The 19056-nt window shown below is 44.2% G+C and overlaps 1 protein-coding gene across 3 annotated transcripts; it reads right to left on the bottom strand.

Moving 5' to 3' along the window:
- Nucleotides 1-1571: 1571 nt before the first annotated feature.
- EPCIP (exosomal polycystin 1 interacting protein) lies at nt 1572-18526 on the bottom strand. Of its 3 annotated transcripts, XM_075432744.1 has the most exons (3): nt 18356-18526; nt 8482-8594; nt 1572-6589 (listed from the first exon to the last, which is right to left on the bottom strand). In XM_075432744.1, exon 3 carries the CDS (start codon nt 6517-6519, stop codon nt 5845-5847), a length of 675 nt encoding a protein of 224 aa, XP_075288859.1. In that variant the 5' UTR covers nt 6520-6589; nt 8482-8594; nt 18356-18526; the 3' UTR covers nt 1572-5844. The 3 variants fall into 3 exon arrangements, with proteins under 3 accessions (XP_075288859.1, XP_075288849.1, XP_075288869.1); XM_075432734.1 differs by lacking the exon at nt 8482-8594; XM_075432754.1 differs by lacking the exon at nt 8482-8594 and having other exon boundaries at nt 1572-6586.
- Nucleotides 18527-19056: the final 530 nt, after the last annotated feature.

Here is a 19056-nt window from a genome sequence, read left to right as displayed (position 1 = left end):
CTCTAATTTGCTTAATAAATCTTGTCTTAACAAAAGCAATGGACATTCAGGCATATATAGAAACTGGTGAGTTACTCACTGTTTTCTCAATCTAAATTTCAACAGTTCTAAGAAAGGTTAATTTTTTTTTACCCTGTCGCACCAACAACATCTACAGATTTATGACTACATTTCCCTTTACATGTGTTTAATACCAAATAAATGGTCCTTGTATTTATTAAAATTTTTACTTCCTTATTCCCTAGCTTTAGTGTGACCAGGAGTTTAGCTAGGGTTGACTCCCCCAGTCCTCTTCATGATTTCTTATCTAAAGTCATCAATTTAATCGCGCGAAGAGTCCTGCTACTTCTTTCCACGACCTTAAATCAGTTATTGAAAACAGAACCTTTACTGTCACCGGACCAGTATTTCCTACTGCCTCTCGGAGGGGAGCCTGGAGGGGAGCTGGCTCCGCTACCCCCCCTGTCCTTCCCTGCGTTTTTCCCGAAACCGGGCTAAATCCTCCTGTCCCCCCCCCAGGAGAAACTGAAGGACTGTCTGTCTCAGATTTTCGGTCCTCCTCATTACTTCCCCATCTCCGACAAGGTGCAACCATTAATTCAACATCATCCTCCTCAGGCTCATATTTCAAACACTTTTTGCCAACACTACAAGCTACGCAACATTTCTTTGAACCCTTTTCGCAGTTTCCTTTTTTTTTTAAAGCTATTACCATAGAACCGAGCGGATGTATCCCACACTGCCTTTGCTATTCCGAATGATTTCTCAACGAGAAAAACAAATTTACATATGTCATTTTTTCTTATTTACCTTCCTTTTTACAAAACAACATTAATTGCAAAATGGTATTATAACATAGTGTCCCGTCCTCCGGCCACTTCTTCCCATCATCCAGAGTATATAACGGCCGCCGATGATTACAATATTTAATTAACTGTTTCCGAGTTAAAGGATCCCCCCCCCAGCTCTTTCCAGTGCTTTAAAATACATCCCAAAGGCGTGCCCCTTGGGATGGGTCTTTTACTCGGAAAGGTGCTCATCCTTCAAATGACCAGTGGTAGTGATTGTGCACTATATCACAAACACTAATCAGAGGGACCCCAACCCTTGTTGGAGCTCCCTTTTGGGATCCCAGCCCCCTGCTGAGATCCTGGAGACTTCAACCCCCTGTTGAAGACCTCCCCCTTGGGCCCCGCTCCACCGGCTTTCACCGAGCAGAGACTTTCCACAAAGGTACCTTTCAGCCCAACTCTACGAGGTTTTCACCACGATTTACGAGCAGGCGTATATTATACCTAAAGAATGCCTTAATTAAATTCCAGGGGACTTACTTGGAATCCTTCGGTCCGGGGATCAGAGGTTCTCCTCGAGAATCCCTCGATGCCGGCTGGAGGTCCCGTGATCCCGCGGATCCGTCGGTATTCACAAGCAGAGTCCCATCTGGGTCGCCAGAAACTGTCACCGAAAATCCGGGAATAAAACCTCGTAACACCAATGTAGTGTTAAAAGGCAGGCATTCTTTATTGCGACGTCGGATGCACGGGGGATAATTCCGCCGAACGTGCATGCCCCATACCCTTTCCGTGCAGTTTATATAGATCAAAATATATATATTCATCTGATTACATAAGCCCTTTCTTTCATAGTCAAATCAGTCCATTTTTATACACTCCTCCCACCCGCACTTGCGCAGTGCCTCCTAGTGGTGGTCGTTGGGGGTCCTAAGATGAAGGCTTATCCTCTTCATCACAGTTTCTGCGCAAACTCAGTCCTCTTCTGGCTCTTGTCCCTGCGGCACGGGTCATCTTGACCAGTTCTAGGCACCTGCTGGTTTTAATTAAAACTAACTTCTTTGGGGAGAGATGTATGACTTTTTGCTTCAATTAATTCACACAATAGATAGGTACCACAAATACACCTGCAATCATTTGGTAACGCTATTTCTATTAAAAAAATCCCCTTCACCATTATTGTTTAACGTTAATGATTACCTAGGGACTAAACCCTCTTTTCCCAGACCTAATGTTCAGATGGGTAGGGCTGTACAAGGGACATAGTAGCATTGTTCGTGCTTTATGATTAACTAATTCCATCACCGTGGTTACACCGGGGCCACCCCCCTGCGCCCCCGGCTCGTTTTCCGCGGGCGGCTCGGGGTCGGCGGGTGTCTGGAGCGACAGCGAATGCCCCGGCGGTGCTCAGCCCCCGTCCTCCCCGCCTCGACCGGGCCTGGCTCCCCGGCTCCGCGCGGCCTGTGCCGGGAAGGCCCTACCCTTCCTGAGGAGGCCTTGGCTTCGGGGTCGGAGCTGGGCAGCGGCGCAGCGGGCCTCTCGCTGGGGCGAAACGGCGGCGCCTGTCGTGTGCAGGGCCCTGCGGGCTGGGCCTCATCCGGGCCGGGGCGTCCCCCGCAGCCGGTGGGGCCGGCCCCGGTAGCCGCTGCGTTGGCTGAGAGAAGCTGCGAGTTTGGTGGCAGGTGCCAAAGGATCACTGGCGTTTTTAGAGGTGGTCTCTCCAAGTATAAATGTTGGGGACTGGAGGGAGCTCCTTCCACCCTTCCCGCCACATCAGGGGGGCCGCAGCCCCTCTTTGCCAGCCACCTCAGGAGTCCGCCCAGGAGGCAATGCGGGGGGCTTGGCTGGCCTATGGCAGCCCCTTGCTGTGGCTGCGCGGCAAGAACCCCCACAGAAAGCGTCACGTTGCTTTCGTGCTGTTCTCCATCTGTATTGACTTCCCAAAGTCACACCAGAATTACTAGCTGGAAGGCAAACTGTAAATTTGCAGCTCCTATCTCCATCATTTTCCAGTTAAAAAAATTTGCCGCGGTGTCCACTGATTGGCATAACCAATAATCATGCATCAAGGTTAAAGACTGCCAAATATGTATAGGTTGAACCTGAGACATGAAGAATGAAACTGTTGTATACATAAATAGTAATTGCTATAAATGTGATCAAATGCCGTAGGATGTTGAGTGTGATTGAGTATCTTGCACTGGGATTTAAAACATGCACCAGATTTCATAATTATTTCTGCAAGGTGATGTTTAATGTACTGCTGTGTGTAGTTTACATGCAGACAAAAGAAACCTCCATGGAGAGAACCAATAAAACTCACAGTGTGTGTGGTACATGTTTTGTATGCATTGCTGTGAAGAAATCCTACAAGCTTCTAAAGCAGTACTTTCATACGGCAAAGACATAAAATTGAAGGTGGGAGAATCAGGTTCTTGGTATCTGCTGGAGAAGAACGGGGGAGTTGAAAAGATCACTGCAATATTAGTGCTGTGGATTTCTGCTGCGCATGTAATTAAGAGGAGGATTTTTGCCTGGTTCCAGGAAAATCTGCAGTGCTTGCTTGGGCACAGGAATAAAAGGTCTTTTACATCAGCCTGATTCAGAACACGACAATGGCAAAAGTAACTGAAACTGTAATTTGCAGTGTTAGAAAGCCTGTGGGTTTATTAGTCTCGTGGTTTCTTCCCAACAAGGCCAGAAGATGTACATTCTCGGTTACTGCTGCGTGTGTGCGTTTTGAACAGTAACAGCAGCTCACCGCTGCTGTCATGGCAGCGTGGAGGTGCTGTGGTGGTCAGCACATCTGTTCCTAGAGGGCAGCAGAGCCTCAGTGAATTCGCTTGAGATCATTTAGGTTGGATTTTCCCAGATTTTAAAGAGAGGGTTGGTACCTGTATCTGTGTGTGCCAGCTCTTTCTTTTTTTTCCCCACAACGCTATCCTGTGCAGGGTTAGTGACTAGCCACTTTGTGAAGGCAAGGTTAGTACTCTTGCACAGACAGTTGGAGCATGGGATTCCCCGGCAGACCATATGCATTATTTGTCTGTGTCTGTAATGCATTCCACCCCCCAGCCCCCCGCCAATCTGTGTCAGCCAAGCTCCAGCTCCTAACCGTTTTATAACCCATGACACAATTGTGAGAGGTATCACTAGAAATATCTGAGATATGGGGAGAAGGCTTACAGATTGCTGCCAAGGTGCTGCCAAAGGAAACAACATCTTCACAACAGCTGATTTAATAGTTCTCTGCTTGAGATAAATTCAGTTCAATCCTCAGCCTTCAAACACCCATGTGCTTTTGCAATTGCAGACAGACCCCATTAGTTCAATGGTTACCACATTGTTGATTTCAGTGGGAAAGCTCACAGTGATGGAAGGTGTGCATGTATTTAAGTATTCTGAAAAATCAAGTTTTGCTTCCTAGCAAAACTGCTCCATCATTGATTACACTTACAGAAATAGTCTGTCTTTAAAGTTGCTGAAGCAAATTCATTGGTTCCTCAGAATCTTGATAGCCATTCCCCCCCAGTACACATATTTTATCCCAGTTTCAGGTAATCCTTTGCCAGCAATGCAAGACTGTTAGGACTTGCTATTCCAAAGCCTTGATTGTACTATATGGGTGGGTCCCATCCTTAGCTGTGTCATCTCATGGAATGCAAATCCTGCACATGAGCAAGGAGCAGACTTTGGGCTATACGAGTAGTCCCGGCGTATGTTTTTCAGGGGATAGCAATCTTTCTCCCGCAATGTGTCTGGAAATTGTTTGCTCCACGTCTGCCAGAAGCCTCGCCTCCATTACCAGGCGGGAGTTGCTGGATGGGCTCGTTCTCCTTTCTCGAAGGGGAAAGCATGAGCAGAGCTTGACATTGTCACAGAAGATGAAGTCAAGTTCCCTGCATTTGGGGAAATCGCAGGTGTCGGCACACCCAGCGTGCAAGAGGCAGGTCTTTCCCTGGGTAAAACACCTTTGGTGACCATGGGTGGGCTCTTGCCCCGTGCTTTCCCATAGCGTGTGCCGTGTCTTGGCAGAGAACACGGCTTACTGGTCACCCCCCAAACACACCTTCGGCTGCACGTGGAAGTCGGAGGCTGCCTGAGTAGTGCATCCCTGCTTTCCTCAGAGGCTGTGTCGCCCAGGCCAAGCAGAGTGTTCCCAGCTCTGACCGAGTACCAGAGGGCAAGGACAACTCCGCACTCCCAGTCTGAGTAGCCTGTAACCACCTCGCACCCCTTGAACCTGACAGTGGTGGGCTGTATCAACAGGGGTACAGCCAGTAGATGGAGGGAAGGGATTATTCCCCATGACCTGGCACTTGCTAGACTGCTTATGGAGTACTGCATGCAGTTCTGTGCCCCCCCCAGTGCAAGAAGGACATGGATCCACCGAAGTGGTCCAGTAGAGAGCCACCAAGACAGTCAGGGGCTGGCACATGTGGCTGCGAGAAAAGCGTGAGGGAACTGGACTCGCTCAGCCTGGAGGAGGGAAGGCTGTGGTTAATACATGGAAAAACATTTCCCCATGAGGACAGGCAGGCAATTGAGAAGGTTGTGCGGGCTTCGTCCTTGGGGATTTTTGGGAGCCGACTGCAGAAAGCCCTGAGCTACCTGGTCTGATCCCAGAGTTGGCCCTGCTTGGGGCAGCAGGTTGGACTGGAGACCTCCCGAGCTACCATCGAACCGAAGTGATTCTCTGGGGGGGTCAGGTTCTCCTACAACTGGAGGTACGTGGTTATGTCTTTTTGTCTGAGGCACAACCTTAGAAAACAATTTATATGCAGATTTCAGTTCTTAGATTACAATATGTAAAAAGAATTTGTACTGATGCTTTCTAAAACAGTCGTTTCACATTTTCTTTGGTCTGTAAGAGAGCATGTACTGGATTAGTCTGATGAGTCTGTCTTACTTTAAACACCTCTTTGTAGAGTGCTATCCCAGTCAGAACTGCCCATCCCATAACAGCTCCTGGCCAAACCAAACAGGCTTAAAGAAGTCCCATTTCACTCTTAGCAGTTTGCCATGCCTCTGACTACTGAATATGTTAAATAACTCAATAAATGAATGTTACAATGTAGCTCTTGTTATCTGAGGTTGAGAAAACATCAGGATACAGCAGGCTGGGAAAGTGCTCCGTGATCCTAGAGACATTTTCCACACTGTAAGACTTCAGCAAAGAATATCCATTGAAAAGAGAGGTATGCAGAAAAGAAATGTGTACAAGCATTTGCCTGCCTTTGTTATGCACTGCAAGCAAGTCTACGTTGTTGTTGTTGCTGCTGCTGTAAATGGTTACACTCTGCTCTGGAAATCGTCCCCTGACCTTGCTTACCCGGAGCTTTCGAAGTCCCCAGATGGCCAAGTATTCTGTTGGGAGAGGAGTGGTGCCGCAGAAGGACAGCTTCAAATCCCACACTCTCGTGAAGTTGAGGAGCATCTCCAGCACAGAGGTATCTGTGAACCAAATGGTCAGGTGGCTGTTGTAGGTAGTTTTTTCCATGGCAGAAGGCAGCACCGTTTTGCAATTGCACATCAAGTTTGCCAGGCAGTAATCACAATCACGGATATCTGCTGAGCAGCTGCAGTTGCGAATTGTGTTTTCCTTGGTGAAAATTAGCGTATGGTTCTTCTGACTTCTCACAAAACTGCCAGTGATGTGTATGCCAAGGAAGCCAGCCAAAATGAGAGCCAGCCAAACGGAGAAAGCAGGGAAGGCTATTGGCTTCATTAGTGCTGGTGCCAAGCTGCCAAGTGTCTCCTCCTTTTAGTCAGTGAATTATATCACTTGGCTTTACCTGCTGAGGAAAAACAATTTCTTTATTATACTAAAGACTGCTCAATGGTTAATATTACTTTGCTTTTCCCGCTCATTATCTTTCTTATCTGTTCAGAACCATATTGCAGTTTTGCAGGTTTCTCTGTGTTAGAGGGGAAGCACAGCTACACTGATACAGAAAAATTAATTGTGACTCATGTTTGGGATTCTTCTTTCACTTTTCTTTTGCTCTGAATGGTTTCATCTGCTTATGGGACAGCTTGGACACCCTCTTCTCTATCCAGGCACCTCCTCAGCCTGCCCAGTGTAAAGGTAAGGGCAGGACTCCTCCTGCTCGTTTTCTACTTTCTGCTTCCCAACAGATAGGGGTGACAAATGACTCTGTTCTCCACTTCACCGAGTGAGGCAGTCTGAGAAGGCCTAGACGAGTGTTTTATTTTACACCTGAATTTCCAAGTAAGGGTTGTGATAACCTTCCCTTTAAACTGAGTGTGAGATATGCTGGGCACAGTGAAAGAGAGGGTAGTTAAGGGCAGAAGCACTGCTGGATGCAGCACGGATCCTTCTGAGCTATGTGGTAAAACCTGCTTTTGATCCATATGAAGCTATGTCTGCTCCAGCTTTAGCCTGCAAGTTTTGGGGACCAAGGACCATCTCTCACCATGTCTCTGCACAGCAGCTAGCATAGCATAGATCCTGGCTTTGCTGGTTGCTCTGTCCCCTTGCATTTACCCTGGAGAAGCAGAGTAGCACCTCCACGCATGCTTACGGCAATGGAGCAAGTTTCCCTCCAAGCCGTGCTCCATCTCAGATTGTTGGGAGCGTGTTTGATGGGGACTCATGGATTCTCAGCTACCAGCCCTTTGGTTTTCAGAGCAGGGTTGGATCTTAACAGGAGCATCTGGGTTCTCCTGACATATTGTTAAATGATAGTACAGGCAACGATGCAGAATGTCATTTCTCAACGCAATTTATAAGATGTTCGAAAGTTTGTCTCGTTTGAGTGTAATCGTTTTGAAGCATCAAGAGACATTAGAGCCATATTCTGACCAAAGGGGACAGGTCCTAGTGAAGGCAGCAGTAGGGCATGCGCTGGGCAGGATTTGGTCCTTGGCATGTGAAAGGATTGATCCATGTCCAGAATGCATCTCTCCAGCACCTCAGAACACATTGCAATACACCCACAGTTTTGGAGAAACATGCCAGATAAACAGGGAAATAAGAGTGTTTATAATAAAAACACAAATTGTTTTTGTCTTTTATTCAGTCTTCCATCATTAAACAGTGGAATCTTCTGCTGTGAACTTCACGGTCATTTAACAGACAATTGAAGGAAAGTGTCTTTAGGAGCACACTGAAGTTCTCTTAGTCATTAGCACTATCATATGCATGGTAGTTTATCAGGTATGTGATTTAGATCTAAATGTTTTAAGCTCAATTCCTGCTGAAGATTCAAGTGAGAGTGTTCTTTGACTGATACTGGATCTTAAAAAACCCACAAAACTGCATCTTAACAGAATAGTTTGTGTCTTGCTTTCCACATTTCTCACTTATAGAGGATATGGTCCTCTAGTCCACCGTTTTTCTTTGAAGTTTGGTCTCCTGTCAGTGAATCTGTAGAAACTGTGATGGTTCGAAAATGACCAGGACTTTGCCATCCATGGGAAAAGGAAGAAAAGGGAAAGTTATGTGCACATGGGAGAAAAATCTGCACATAAGAAATGGTGGACTCTGGGCCAGACATTACCACTGGATCCTTTCTGGGAATGCGATCTTTAGCTTGTGATAGAGAGTTGCATGAAAACACCAGGTCATTGCTTAACAGCAGTCGAAAAGTAATTAAATTGTTAAGATGCAACAGGAAAAAGATGGAAAAAAAGACAGTGCTGTTGAGCTACTGCATAAATCACTTACTTGCTGACACTTGCCTGTTGTGTGCAGTTCAGATTGCACCATTTCAGAAAGGTTGCCACAGGACTGGAGTTCAGAGAAGAGCAACAAAAGTGACGAGATGTGGAAGGGCTTCCCTGTAAGTAAGGTGGGACTAGGTAAGGTAGGACTCTAGGTGGGAAAAGAGGTGTTTGAGGCAGGATATGGTGGTGACCTATAACAGCACATATAACATAGAGATGGTGGGTAAAGATCAGTTTTTCACTGCTTCTTCCAAGAGCAAGACATCTCAAATAAAACCAGCAGGGTCACAGCTGACTTGTTGATCCTGAGCAAAGGATGTCGGGTGCGAAAAATTTTCACAAATTCAAGGCAGGATTGGATAAGTTCTGTGAGGAGACGTCCCCTGCGGTTATCATGTACCCAGGCACCACACCTGGCTACAGAAGGCCCTGTGCTGCCCGTAGTTGGAGGCAAAGAAAGTTACAGCGGTGAGTAGCACATGTTCTTGTCCTATTCTGAATCTCTCCTACACACCTTCTTGCTGCTCAGCGTGGAGATGGCTACTTGACTAGATGGATTTTTGGTCTGACACATTATGGCCATTCTTTTACAAGACCTATATAGTGTAGATCTATACAAACTGACTCAAATGTGATTTAATTCTGTAGGTACTCCCTGAATTTAGTATGTCGTTTTCTTAAATGAAGGATACAGACATTTTAATGCTTAAATCAAATATTTAATCCACATTGTGGAACATACCAGAAATACCAGTCTAACTGTTAGCTAATGTTTAACTTCAAAGGTCAAACTCAGCCAAGCTGTAGCTGTTCTGGTATAGTTACTGCTAGATTAATTTGGTCTCCAGTACCTAAGCATCTAATCATGCATCACAATGAAAATCCTATTACTAAACCTCCACACTGTGCTGATTTTCTCAGCCCTTAACAATGGCTAACAGTTGTGATAAATCAGAAACCTGTAATATCACCACCGTTTCACAACTCAATGAAATTATTTGGATTTGTCTGTTTTGGAGGCAATATTGGCAAGATCAATTCCTAGACAATGTTAATAATATGAGTTTGAACTATGTAAAAGAGATTTTCAGGAAATGCTACCTCCAGAAATACTTGCTGTCCTCTTCCACTCCCTGTAACGCAGAAACATTCTTGTCGATTCAGTTCTTGGTATTTAGTTTCTGTGTGGCTTTGGTGAGTGATACGCAGGCAGTGAAATGTATGTTGCAGGTTGCCCATCTGTGAAGTGTCCAAGTCACCTGCAATGCACCTTTACTTAAGCTACCAATTATCTACAGAAAAATGTGCATTGTATGTCTCTTAATCAAATTACTTTGCTCTCCACACTGGTTAAGGCTTGGAAAAAGGTTGGCTTTAATTTTTAGGGATGGGAGGAACTGCCTTGCAAGGAAGAAGCAAGTTAAAACATAGATAAAACTTTACCGCACTAGCTTGATGACTCTGAGTTGTATCTTTTTGAATTATTACTGCTGTCAAGGCAGTGTTAGGAGGGAGGGGGTCACAACTTCGCAAGAGGTTCTTTTCACTAAAAGCCTGGGGAGAGGTCTTTAGCTTGTCTTCTCTAGGAGTGGCTCAGGAGAGTCTGAGTTTCAGTAAGGAAGATGAAGAGGAATGGGAAGCAAAAGTCACAGACTTGCCAGTTGAGGGATAGGATTTTGCCAGGGTAGAAGATGTGGGGAAAAGAAAGAGGATCAAAGAAGAGCGTGGGTCTGAAAAACAGGGCCAGGGCCTGCATGTATGCACCTGCAGGATGGTGTCTTGTTATTATGAAGCAAATGGTTGAGGTAATGAGTTTAATCATTGAAAGGACTGAAACAGAGAATTGTTATTGCTTTTTTTTTTTTTAATTTGGTGTGCTGATGTCATGATGAGCTACACAAAGAATAAACACTTTGTCCCTCAGGAAGTACTTCTGAAGTTGAAAAGCTAACAGAGCTCTTTTCAAAACTCTCCCTTCTTTGCAGAGATTCCTTGTATTTTGGATTGCTTGTAATGCAAAGATGCTTTCAGTAAGGCTCTTGGAGATACACAAAAGCCTTTTGCTATAATATTACCATTAAGCTGAAAGAAAATACGGGGTGATTCTCTTGCCTGTTGTGGGTCTGTGTTCTCCATCATCTCCAAATCTACAGAGAACGGAGTATCTTCAGAAAAATGGAGAATTTGGGCTGTGGGATACATCTTTACACTGTGCTCTCTCTCTCTCTGACCATTACCCACGCCCCTTAACAGAGATAATTTATCCATTGAGCCCATTAAAATATTTTTATAGAAACCCAAATAATGTGTCAGATCATGCTAAATGTCAAGACTTTCCATACAATTTTCTAGGGAAAATTGGTGGGTATGCCTTCTTCTCTTCCTTAATTTTCAGTTCAAGCGTAGGTAGACTTCCAATATAATCAATAGATATTCAGAGACTAAGCCACAGTCTCATCATATGCATTTGATATGCACGTGTTTAGTTCTGCAGCCTTTTTCCTTGATTATGGCTTGGAGACAGCATTTCAGTGATAAAACAAACCAACAGACTCAGTCTATGTCTTACTTCTACTATGCTACCAACTTTGGCAAAAGGAGGTTTATCATACAGTTATGAACAAAACATCTATGGGTGTTGTTTCTACTTAAAACTTTTAAAATCTATAGCTATTTAAAGACTTACCCACCTGACACAATGGATTTTACAACTTATTTCCATAAGCCATTTGGCATTTCTTTGCATAACATAGCATAGCAGCTATAGCAGTCCTGTAAAAATCATACAAGCATTTTTCAGCTTTCCAGTTTATACTAGAATATTGCTGAACTCAAGAAATGAGAATGGTATTTCAAATCTGAAGTTGGCAGATTATCAGAATGCTCTTCGCTCACAGATGTATTACTAAAACCTACCTGCTTTTATGTATCTATTCTGGTGCAAAGAATAACTCCTTTGTCTACAGAAGCTCAAGCTAAAATGGAGCTGGTCTGCATTTCACAAAATCACAGAATCACAGAATGGTGAGGTTGGAAGTGACCTCTGTGGGTCATCTAGTCCAACCCCCCTGCCGAAGCAGGGTCGCCTACAGCAGGCTGCACAGGACCTTGTCCAGGCGGGACAAGGTCGTTTCCGTAGAAATTTCGTTTCCATAGTTGTTCAATTCATCTGTTTTAGACAGTCATTCTTGTCCAACCTTATACCTAATGTTCATCGGTCCTTGAAAGTGGCTGGAGTAATAAAAATGGTAATACATTTTCATACTAGAAGTGGCTGAACTTGTTGATTAACCAGTTGCAGTGAGCTGATAGATAAATACATTTCGATTAAAACACAGAATGGCTCTGTAGCCTAAATGTGGTGTACGCTATAGGAATCTTGGGCTGTTGCTGAAGGTTTAGTTTAAACTTTCGAGTAAAAGAATCCAGAGCTCTACCAGGCTGCAAGATGACCTCCTGTAGAAATAATAGCACCTTGGGTTCATCTCTTTGTCTAATGCAGCAAAGAAAAATAATTTGTCCAAACAGATCGTGATCTATTCTAACAACATGGGTTGTTCATGGTGGTATTATTTCTAATAACAAGCCAAACAACCATGTTTCAAAAGAGGCATAGGTGGGATATAATAACATGCCCTTCACCCAACTGCACTGATGCTTTTTCTAAGTTGGTCTCATACAGCCAGATAACAATTACACAGTGTTTTGAAGTATGCACTGTGATTGCAATGTGTCCTTTTATCGGTTACTGGTCAGTTTTTGTTATCGCTGCAACCTTCAACAAATCCAGTCCCTGCACGGGTAAATTGGAGGTAAAGCCTACTTTCCTTCCCTTTCCATCTTTACATGGTCTGGTTTTGGAAATACAATTAGAAGTAGAAAAAGAGGCGAGTACAACTAGTAGGTAAATACCTGCTGAGTCATACCCCAGCCCCACCGCTTTTCTGTCCAGAGTCACAGTGTGGTAAGCATTTAGTGTTTGAGAATGAAGTGAAAAATCAAATCAGTGTATGAGAATGATTCAATGCCTTGAACAGTAATTAGACTGCATTGCCCTAGAGGTCCTTTCTTATGCCTGCTTTTTCTTATGCCTGGGCAAGCAGTCACATAACTTCACTGAGCAGTGGTAGGGTACTGCTGATGATTCATTCAGTTCTCCTCCAAACAACTGACTGTTTCCCCAGTGGTTACCTGCCAATTGCAGCATTAAAACACCTCAGGAAGGTTTTGAAGTGTGGATTTTGGGTTCTATCAATTGAGGAGATACCTCAGTTCAGGTATCAGAAGGCAAAGATTCAGCGATTACAAAAAGAGTACTGATAGAAACTCTGCCACTGCAAGGGCTTTCTGGAAAATGGGGAGGTGGAAGTGGGATATGTTGAAGATCAGGAGGTGCTTAAGTGACCTGAAGATGTTAGTCATTAAGAAGGCTTCGATGATCGGTATCATCTTCTTGATTTTCATCCAGCATTTAAGCTTCCTGAAGTCCAAAGCTACCATCCAGTTTTCCTTGTCAACTCCTTTAGAAAAGTCTTCCTTGACATTGAGGGGAAGCTCTTGCATCACCTCAAATTGGAGGACATTTTGTTATGACCAGATCTGTTCAGCTGAATACTTGAAGGACAGGGAAGAAAGGTCAGCTCTAAGCACCAAGAGCTTAGGAGTACCTGGACGCAGTACCTAAACCCCAGAGCACAGGCTCAGCAGTCAGAGGAGGATGAGGAGGAAACCACAGCAGTCTGTATGGTGGAACAAGGAGGCAGCTGTGGGCGATGGAGGCAGCTGTAGAAAGAAGAAGGAGGAAAGGTGGTGGTAAGGGGTTGGAGAGGCAAGTGCAAACCAGAGATGGGATGGAGGAATGAAGGAGAAGGAAGGAGTAGAAAGCCTTCCTCGACAAACTGGGAAGCTCTTTAATAGGGCAGAACATACAGAAAGAGTACAAAAGTGAGGTCCTGGGGAAGATTTTTTGCTAACTTTACAAGCATGTCTTGACAGAAAGTAAAAGAAAAGGAACAGCATTTCTCTAGAAGAGCCACCCATTCTGCTTCTGCTTTGGCTACTGATTTGTGTGGTTTATATCCAATCCAATATTTGTTGTTCAGTAATGAGTTGTTCTTTCCATGCAGCTGCCTCGGAGTGCCTCCAGCCTGCAGCGCTGGCCTGGGCAGGGGAAGGCAGCCACCGCTTTGGAGCTGGGATCTCTGCAACAGGGAGGGGAGAAGAGAAGCTGCATTCTCTGATTCACAGCAAACAAAAATCTTAATGATTTTAGGGAAATTTTACTTGCTTACTGTAGCAACAACCTGCTTCTGAAAAAACAATGTTGAGTGGTCTAAATCTAGCAAATCATTTGTTTGTTTTGGTCCTGAGTGGGGGGCATTTCACATGAAAATCAGACTAGACATATATACCAGCAGAAAATGATTCCAGTTTGATTGCTTCAGCCATGCATGCTTTTAGATGTCTATCCTCCTTCCAGCACTGAAACCCCTGTCTTATTACATGTTATCCCGAAAGTTTTCTAGCACAAGATTCCATCCCCACTCCTTTTTCTTTGCAGGTTTTGATGGCTAAAGGAGATTTTCAGTGCTTATTTAGTAATAGTGTCATTTCAGGTTTCTGAATTTGCTTTGATTGTTCCACTAATTTTTTCTTTCTTTCTTTTTTTTTTTTCTAATTGCGGATCTGTGTATTAAGAAAACTCCAAAAAAGTAATAAAAAGCCTTTGACTGTTGTGTGAGAATGCTACTGTCTCAAGGAAAGTTAATCCTATTCAATGGAACTCCCAAGTCTATACAATTAATTTCTTCACAGGGTGCTTTCTTCCATCCTCTATTCAGTAAAAAACCTAATTAAAACTCCTCATTGATCACTTGTGTTAACATGTGCCTATGTGAAAGTGCTGTATTAAGCAAAGAGGAGCTTAAATCCATATAATCTTGTGCAGCTTGAGCAATGTACACAGGATGAATACCAAAACCACCTAATTTAGATCAAAATAGCATGAAAGGCCGGACAATGCCAAAAACATTTAGAAGAACTACGAAGACTACCTCTTTCTTTTCCTGTTTTCGTGCAGGTATGGGAGGGATGTATACAAAAATACATTGCATTTCAGAGTGGCGGTGGCAGCAAGGAGGTAGGTACAGCAGCTTAACGAGGCTGGTCTCACCGGGGCCGATGCATTACTCGCCTACCGTTCAGAAACCTCAAAAGGGAGGCAGGGGGAAGAGAAGCTCCTCTTACTCTAAGGAGCAAAGTGTGCCACAGGCTGGCTTTCATCTGTGTGCTCTTTCAGTGGTATTTAGTACGAGTCTAACCTGTAGAATGATTGTTGAAAAAGAGGTCTTTAAAGACTGCACAGGGCTACCGTTGGGTGGCTGTGCTGTGTTTGCATCGTGACTAACTGGCGGTTTTTGAAGTGCAATTTCCTTGGCATTTGAAAGAGTAAATAGAACTCTTTTTTTTCTTTTTTTTAAGCTCAAAGATAATGCTAACAATTTTCTTGAAAGCCTATTGGATTTTCCGGAAAAAAAAACCCAAAAAACTTTTATTGTTAAATTGTAACTGAAAAAAATAACATCTTTGGTTTGCAGAGAGTTATGCACCTGAGAAAGGGTGAGGATAGCTTTTAGCATCTACTGAACTAAGCAGGTGTTAAAATTCAAGATTACAGAAAAATGTGAAGGGTTATGTAACATGCAAAGAGTCAGTCCCTTGATAAGTCTAGTCTGAGTCTTCACTGCAGAGTGGCTACATTATCTGACCAGAAAGCCCGAGGGAGGCTCAGGCCTTGAGGGAAACAAAATACTAGATTTGACCTTTTTACTCCGTGGGAGTTTTAGGAGTTCCCCAAGTGGGCTGATGTCAGAGAGAGAGGTATTTTGTTTTCCATCTCTTTGTTTAAACCATTACCATATTTATTTAGTTACTCTGCAGATAAATGTAGGAAAATAACTTTGTGATAAAAGCTGAAGTTCTACAGACTTCCAGGCTGCAGCGTGATCCATGCTTGCTGTCAATAACTTGAAAACTGTATTTGCCTTTTCTTGTGCAGCAAAAGCCTGGGCTGCTGTCACAAGGCTGAGCAGCCAGTGCTGTAGCAGTGGTGCGTGCTGTCAAGTGTAGCAGAACAAATTCCTTCCCAGCAATGATAAAAATGCAAGATGAAACAGGCAATTCTGTTGGATTTAACTTGAACACACAGACCCTTGAAAATGTTCCCATGCAGGTATTTTGGTATTCAGGTGTACACAGACTCTGGGACAGACCATTCATCTAAAAACACCTCCACAAAATTGTCAAGGCTGTCCATCCCGTGCAAACCTTCTGTCCACACCAGAGGTAAACGTTACAGTGGGGAAGGCTGTGACATGTAACTGCAGGGAGGCAGATAAATAGGAGAAAACTCAAGGGAAAGGAGGAAGGCTTGTCCTCCCAAGGAATTTGGAGTGATGATACCTCCCTTTTTCCCCTGGATGAAGGTCACCCTTGGCAGGTCACAGCCTGATTATTCCCAGTCCTGAGAGAGCAGAAAGAATGCATGTGTAAGGCCTTTATTCTCATGCCCGGCTTCACACATGCAGTCTGCACTTTTCCTAATAAGAGTGGGGGACCAAGATAAGTGGCAGGATTTGCTTTGTCAGAATAGACCTGGAGCTATTCCAGCTTGGAGGTGTGCACACTACATGCTGTCTGGGAGGGCAGACACATACTGATCTGGGTATTCACCTTTGAATTGCACCAGGATAAGCATTTATATAAATGAAAAGTGAGAAGAAAGAGGTATGAAGCTTTGCCATCTCGGGAGGAGAACACTGTTCTGCACAGCTTTACAAAGCAGCAGCGGGTCAAACATACCTTACCCACTTGAGCACCATAGGTAGGACTTGTCATTACACCTGTGCAAGTGGATTGAAATCAGAGGTATAAATCTGATCTAATGGAATGGAAAATCAGAATTTTACTTCTAGCAGTGCCATTATGGCAGTGTGTCTCCATCCTGCCTACAACCTATGACTACAAGTCCCAGTTTTCTATTCAGGGGTTATGAAGTGCTTGAAGAGTCTCAGAGGGAAGGCACTGTAGAAAGAGAAGTTTCTTCCTGTTGCTATCTAACCAGGCAGCTATTCCAGTCTGTTGGCTGTTTGATATTTCTCTGCAGTACCTGCTGCAGCTTTCAAATAACAGAAGTACTAGCAGCTTGAACTCCTGTCCTGATGCTCATGAAAAAACCCTGTACCAAAAAGGTGTCAGGAATACAAAATCATGCCCTGACTTTGTGTTAAAGAGAAAACCCAGAGTACACAGTTATATGTTACACTGTGAAAATTTCTTAATTCTCCTCTAAATTATAGATTACTTCTTTTCAATAACTTGCTCGTTCGCTTCTTGAACGATCTAGCCTTCTGCCTTCCAGTAGGCTAATTTCATTTATTTTTGTAAAAGACAAGCCTTAACCAATACAGTTTCCTTCAGTACTTGTGCTGACTTTGAATGCACTGAATGTATGTAAGCTACAATATTAGGGGGGTTGTGCTTCCTGTGATTTAAAGATTGAGTATTAAAAAAACCCCAGATGTGTGTACACATGCATAAAGCATGAATCTGTATGCTCACAAATGCACAGGTGCATCACATTTTCATACAAATACTTTTGTAATTGTAAGGTAAGCACAATCAAATCCCGGTTTATTCATCTGTCCTCAGACAGGGACACCTTCTGGTAAATGAGGTGTCCCAAGGAGGGGTGGTCAGCACTGCCTGAATACCAGAGTTATCTTTGTTGGCTCAAGCTCAGAGCTTGAACACTGAGGTACTAAAACTAATTTTAAAACTGCTTTTTAAAATTCTCATTTTTTTACATCAAGTTAACCACTCACTGGTGCAAGGGTACTTACACTGAGTGAACTTTAGGAAAGAAAGCTTGATTACAACTTTTTGTTGTTATTTCCCAGCGCTCTTTCTAACCTGACCTGGACAAAAGTTCAAGTTAAGCATTACACTAAATTAAAGACTTGCCAAGCCCAAAACATAATATTTACTTCATGAATGAAAATGATATAAAAAGGGTACACTAACACTTTATTTTCTATTGGTCAAATCCTAAATTAAGAAAAAAATATGTGAGAGGATAAAGCTGCATGATAGAAAGCTGTTGTGAAATGTTAATGGTCACTAAGCAGCTGGAGACTGAAACTCTGGAGCAGGGCCTCCTGGTGCCGGCTATCTTGGTTCCCATCCACTCACTTGGAGCGTGGTTGTTGTCATTGCCATTGAGATTCCAGAGCTATATAGAGATGATGTATTTACTTTGTTTTGTCCTTGCTGTATCACTGGCTTGATTTATAAATTAAACAGCAGAAGAAAACATGGGTCTAAACCACAGGTAAATTAAATGGCAGAACAAAACACAGGTCCTAGCTGGTCTTTCCCCGATCCTCCTCTTCCAGTGCCCTTCTCAAGGCAGTTGTAATTGAATAAAGTGACTCAGCTCCTGTCAGCTGGGATAATTCCCACCAACACTTCTGTCACCTTTAAAGATTTGCCTGAAGAAGTACTTGCAAAATGGAGCAAAATCATTCCACCATTCTTTGTGGTTATTATTCATAGAGCTATTAATTATTACCTAAGGCATGCAGATACAGCGTATAAACAATTGCAACACATGAAAGACAAACTTTTCAGATTCTGTTATTTCACCGTGCTTACAAAACAACAAATCTGAAAAAAAATACCTGCCAGGAACAGAGTTTCTGGCAAGGAAATAATCGTGCTGGAAGAGAAACGGTCTCATTCATAAAAATACAAGCTATTAAACGTTCCTCTGTTATTTACCTCCCCCTTTTAGAGCCAACACACAGACAGCAACTTACTTTTTCTCTGGATGCCGGCGGATGAGTTCGTCCCCGCGGTGGGGATGCTCGGCTGTGGCTGGGAGCGGGGTCAGCCCAGGAGGTAGGCGGCTGTGCCTCCTCTCCCGTTCGCTGCTGCTTCTCTTTTATGTTTTCGCGGGCCAGCAACCCATGCCGTTCCCCTGACAACCAGGAGAGCAGTCCAAGGTCTACCACTATGGCTAATGCCGCTGCGGCAGGACCCCTGCCCGCCGTTCTCACCTCTGCTCCCATGCAGGCGGGTGCGCCGTCCTACACGAAGGGCTCTCCTGGAAATGCTTAGAGGTGACCGACGGCCTCTCTGCTTGCTCGAGGAGGGGAGCTGGCGTGTAGCCGAGCAGTGGGAGCTGGTGGCCCGTGTTCACGGGGGCATGGCCAGCCTGGTGCAAGGGGAGGGAGATGGCACCTCCGGCTTGCACATGGGGAGCCCCATCACTGTCCTCACAGGACATATTCTGCTCTGCCCGCTCCCTGGGGGCTTTGTGTGTAGGTTTAAAACAGAAAAACCCCAGGTCCGGTTTGAAAGCCTGCTCACCCAGCTGGAAGGAGTAACTGGAAATTTTCATTCACAGCTTAGCAGAGGCACAACGTGGCTCTCAACCACGGCTCAGACACTGTGGATGCTTCTCCATGATCCAGCATGGAAAACAACATCTTTGTGGCATGTTTTACAACACTGTTAC

Source organism: Opisthocomus hoazin, chromosome 1, assembly GCF_030867145.1.
Source record: "Opisthocomus hoazin isolate bOpiHoa1 chromosome 1, bOpiHoa1.hap1, whole genome shotgun sequence".
NCBI lineage: Eukaryota > Metazoa > Chordata > Aves > Opisthocomiformes > Opisthocomidae > Opisthocomus > Opisthocomus hoazin.
This window is presented reverse-complemented; position numbering and strand designations above follow the sequence as displayed.

Excerpts from the sequence above, each read along its gene's own strand:
- EPCIP (XM_075432744.1), bottom strand. The coding sequence starts at position 6,519 with ATGAAGCCAATAGCCTTCCCTGCTTTCTCCGTTTGGCTGGCTCTCATT.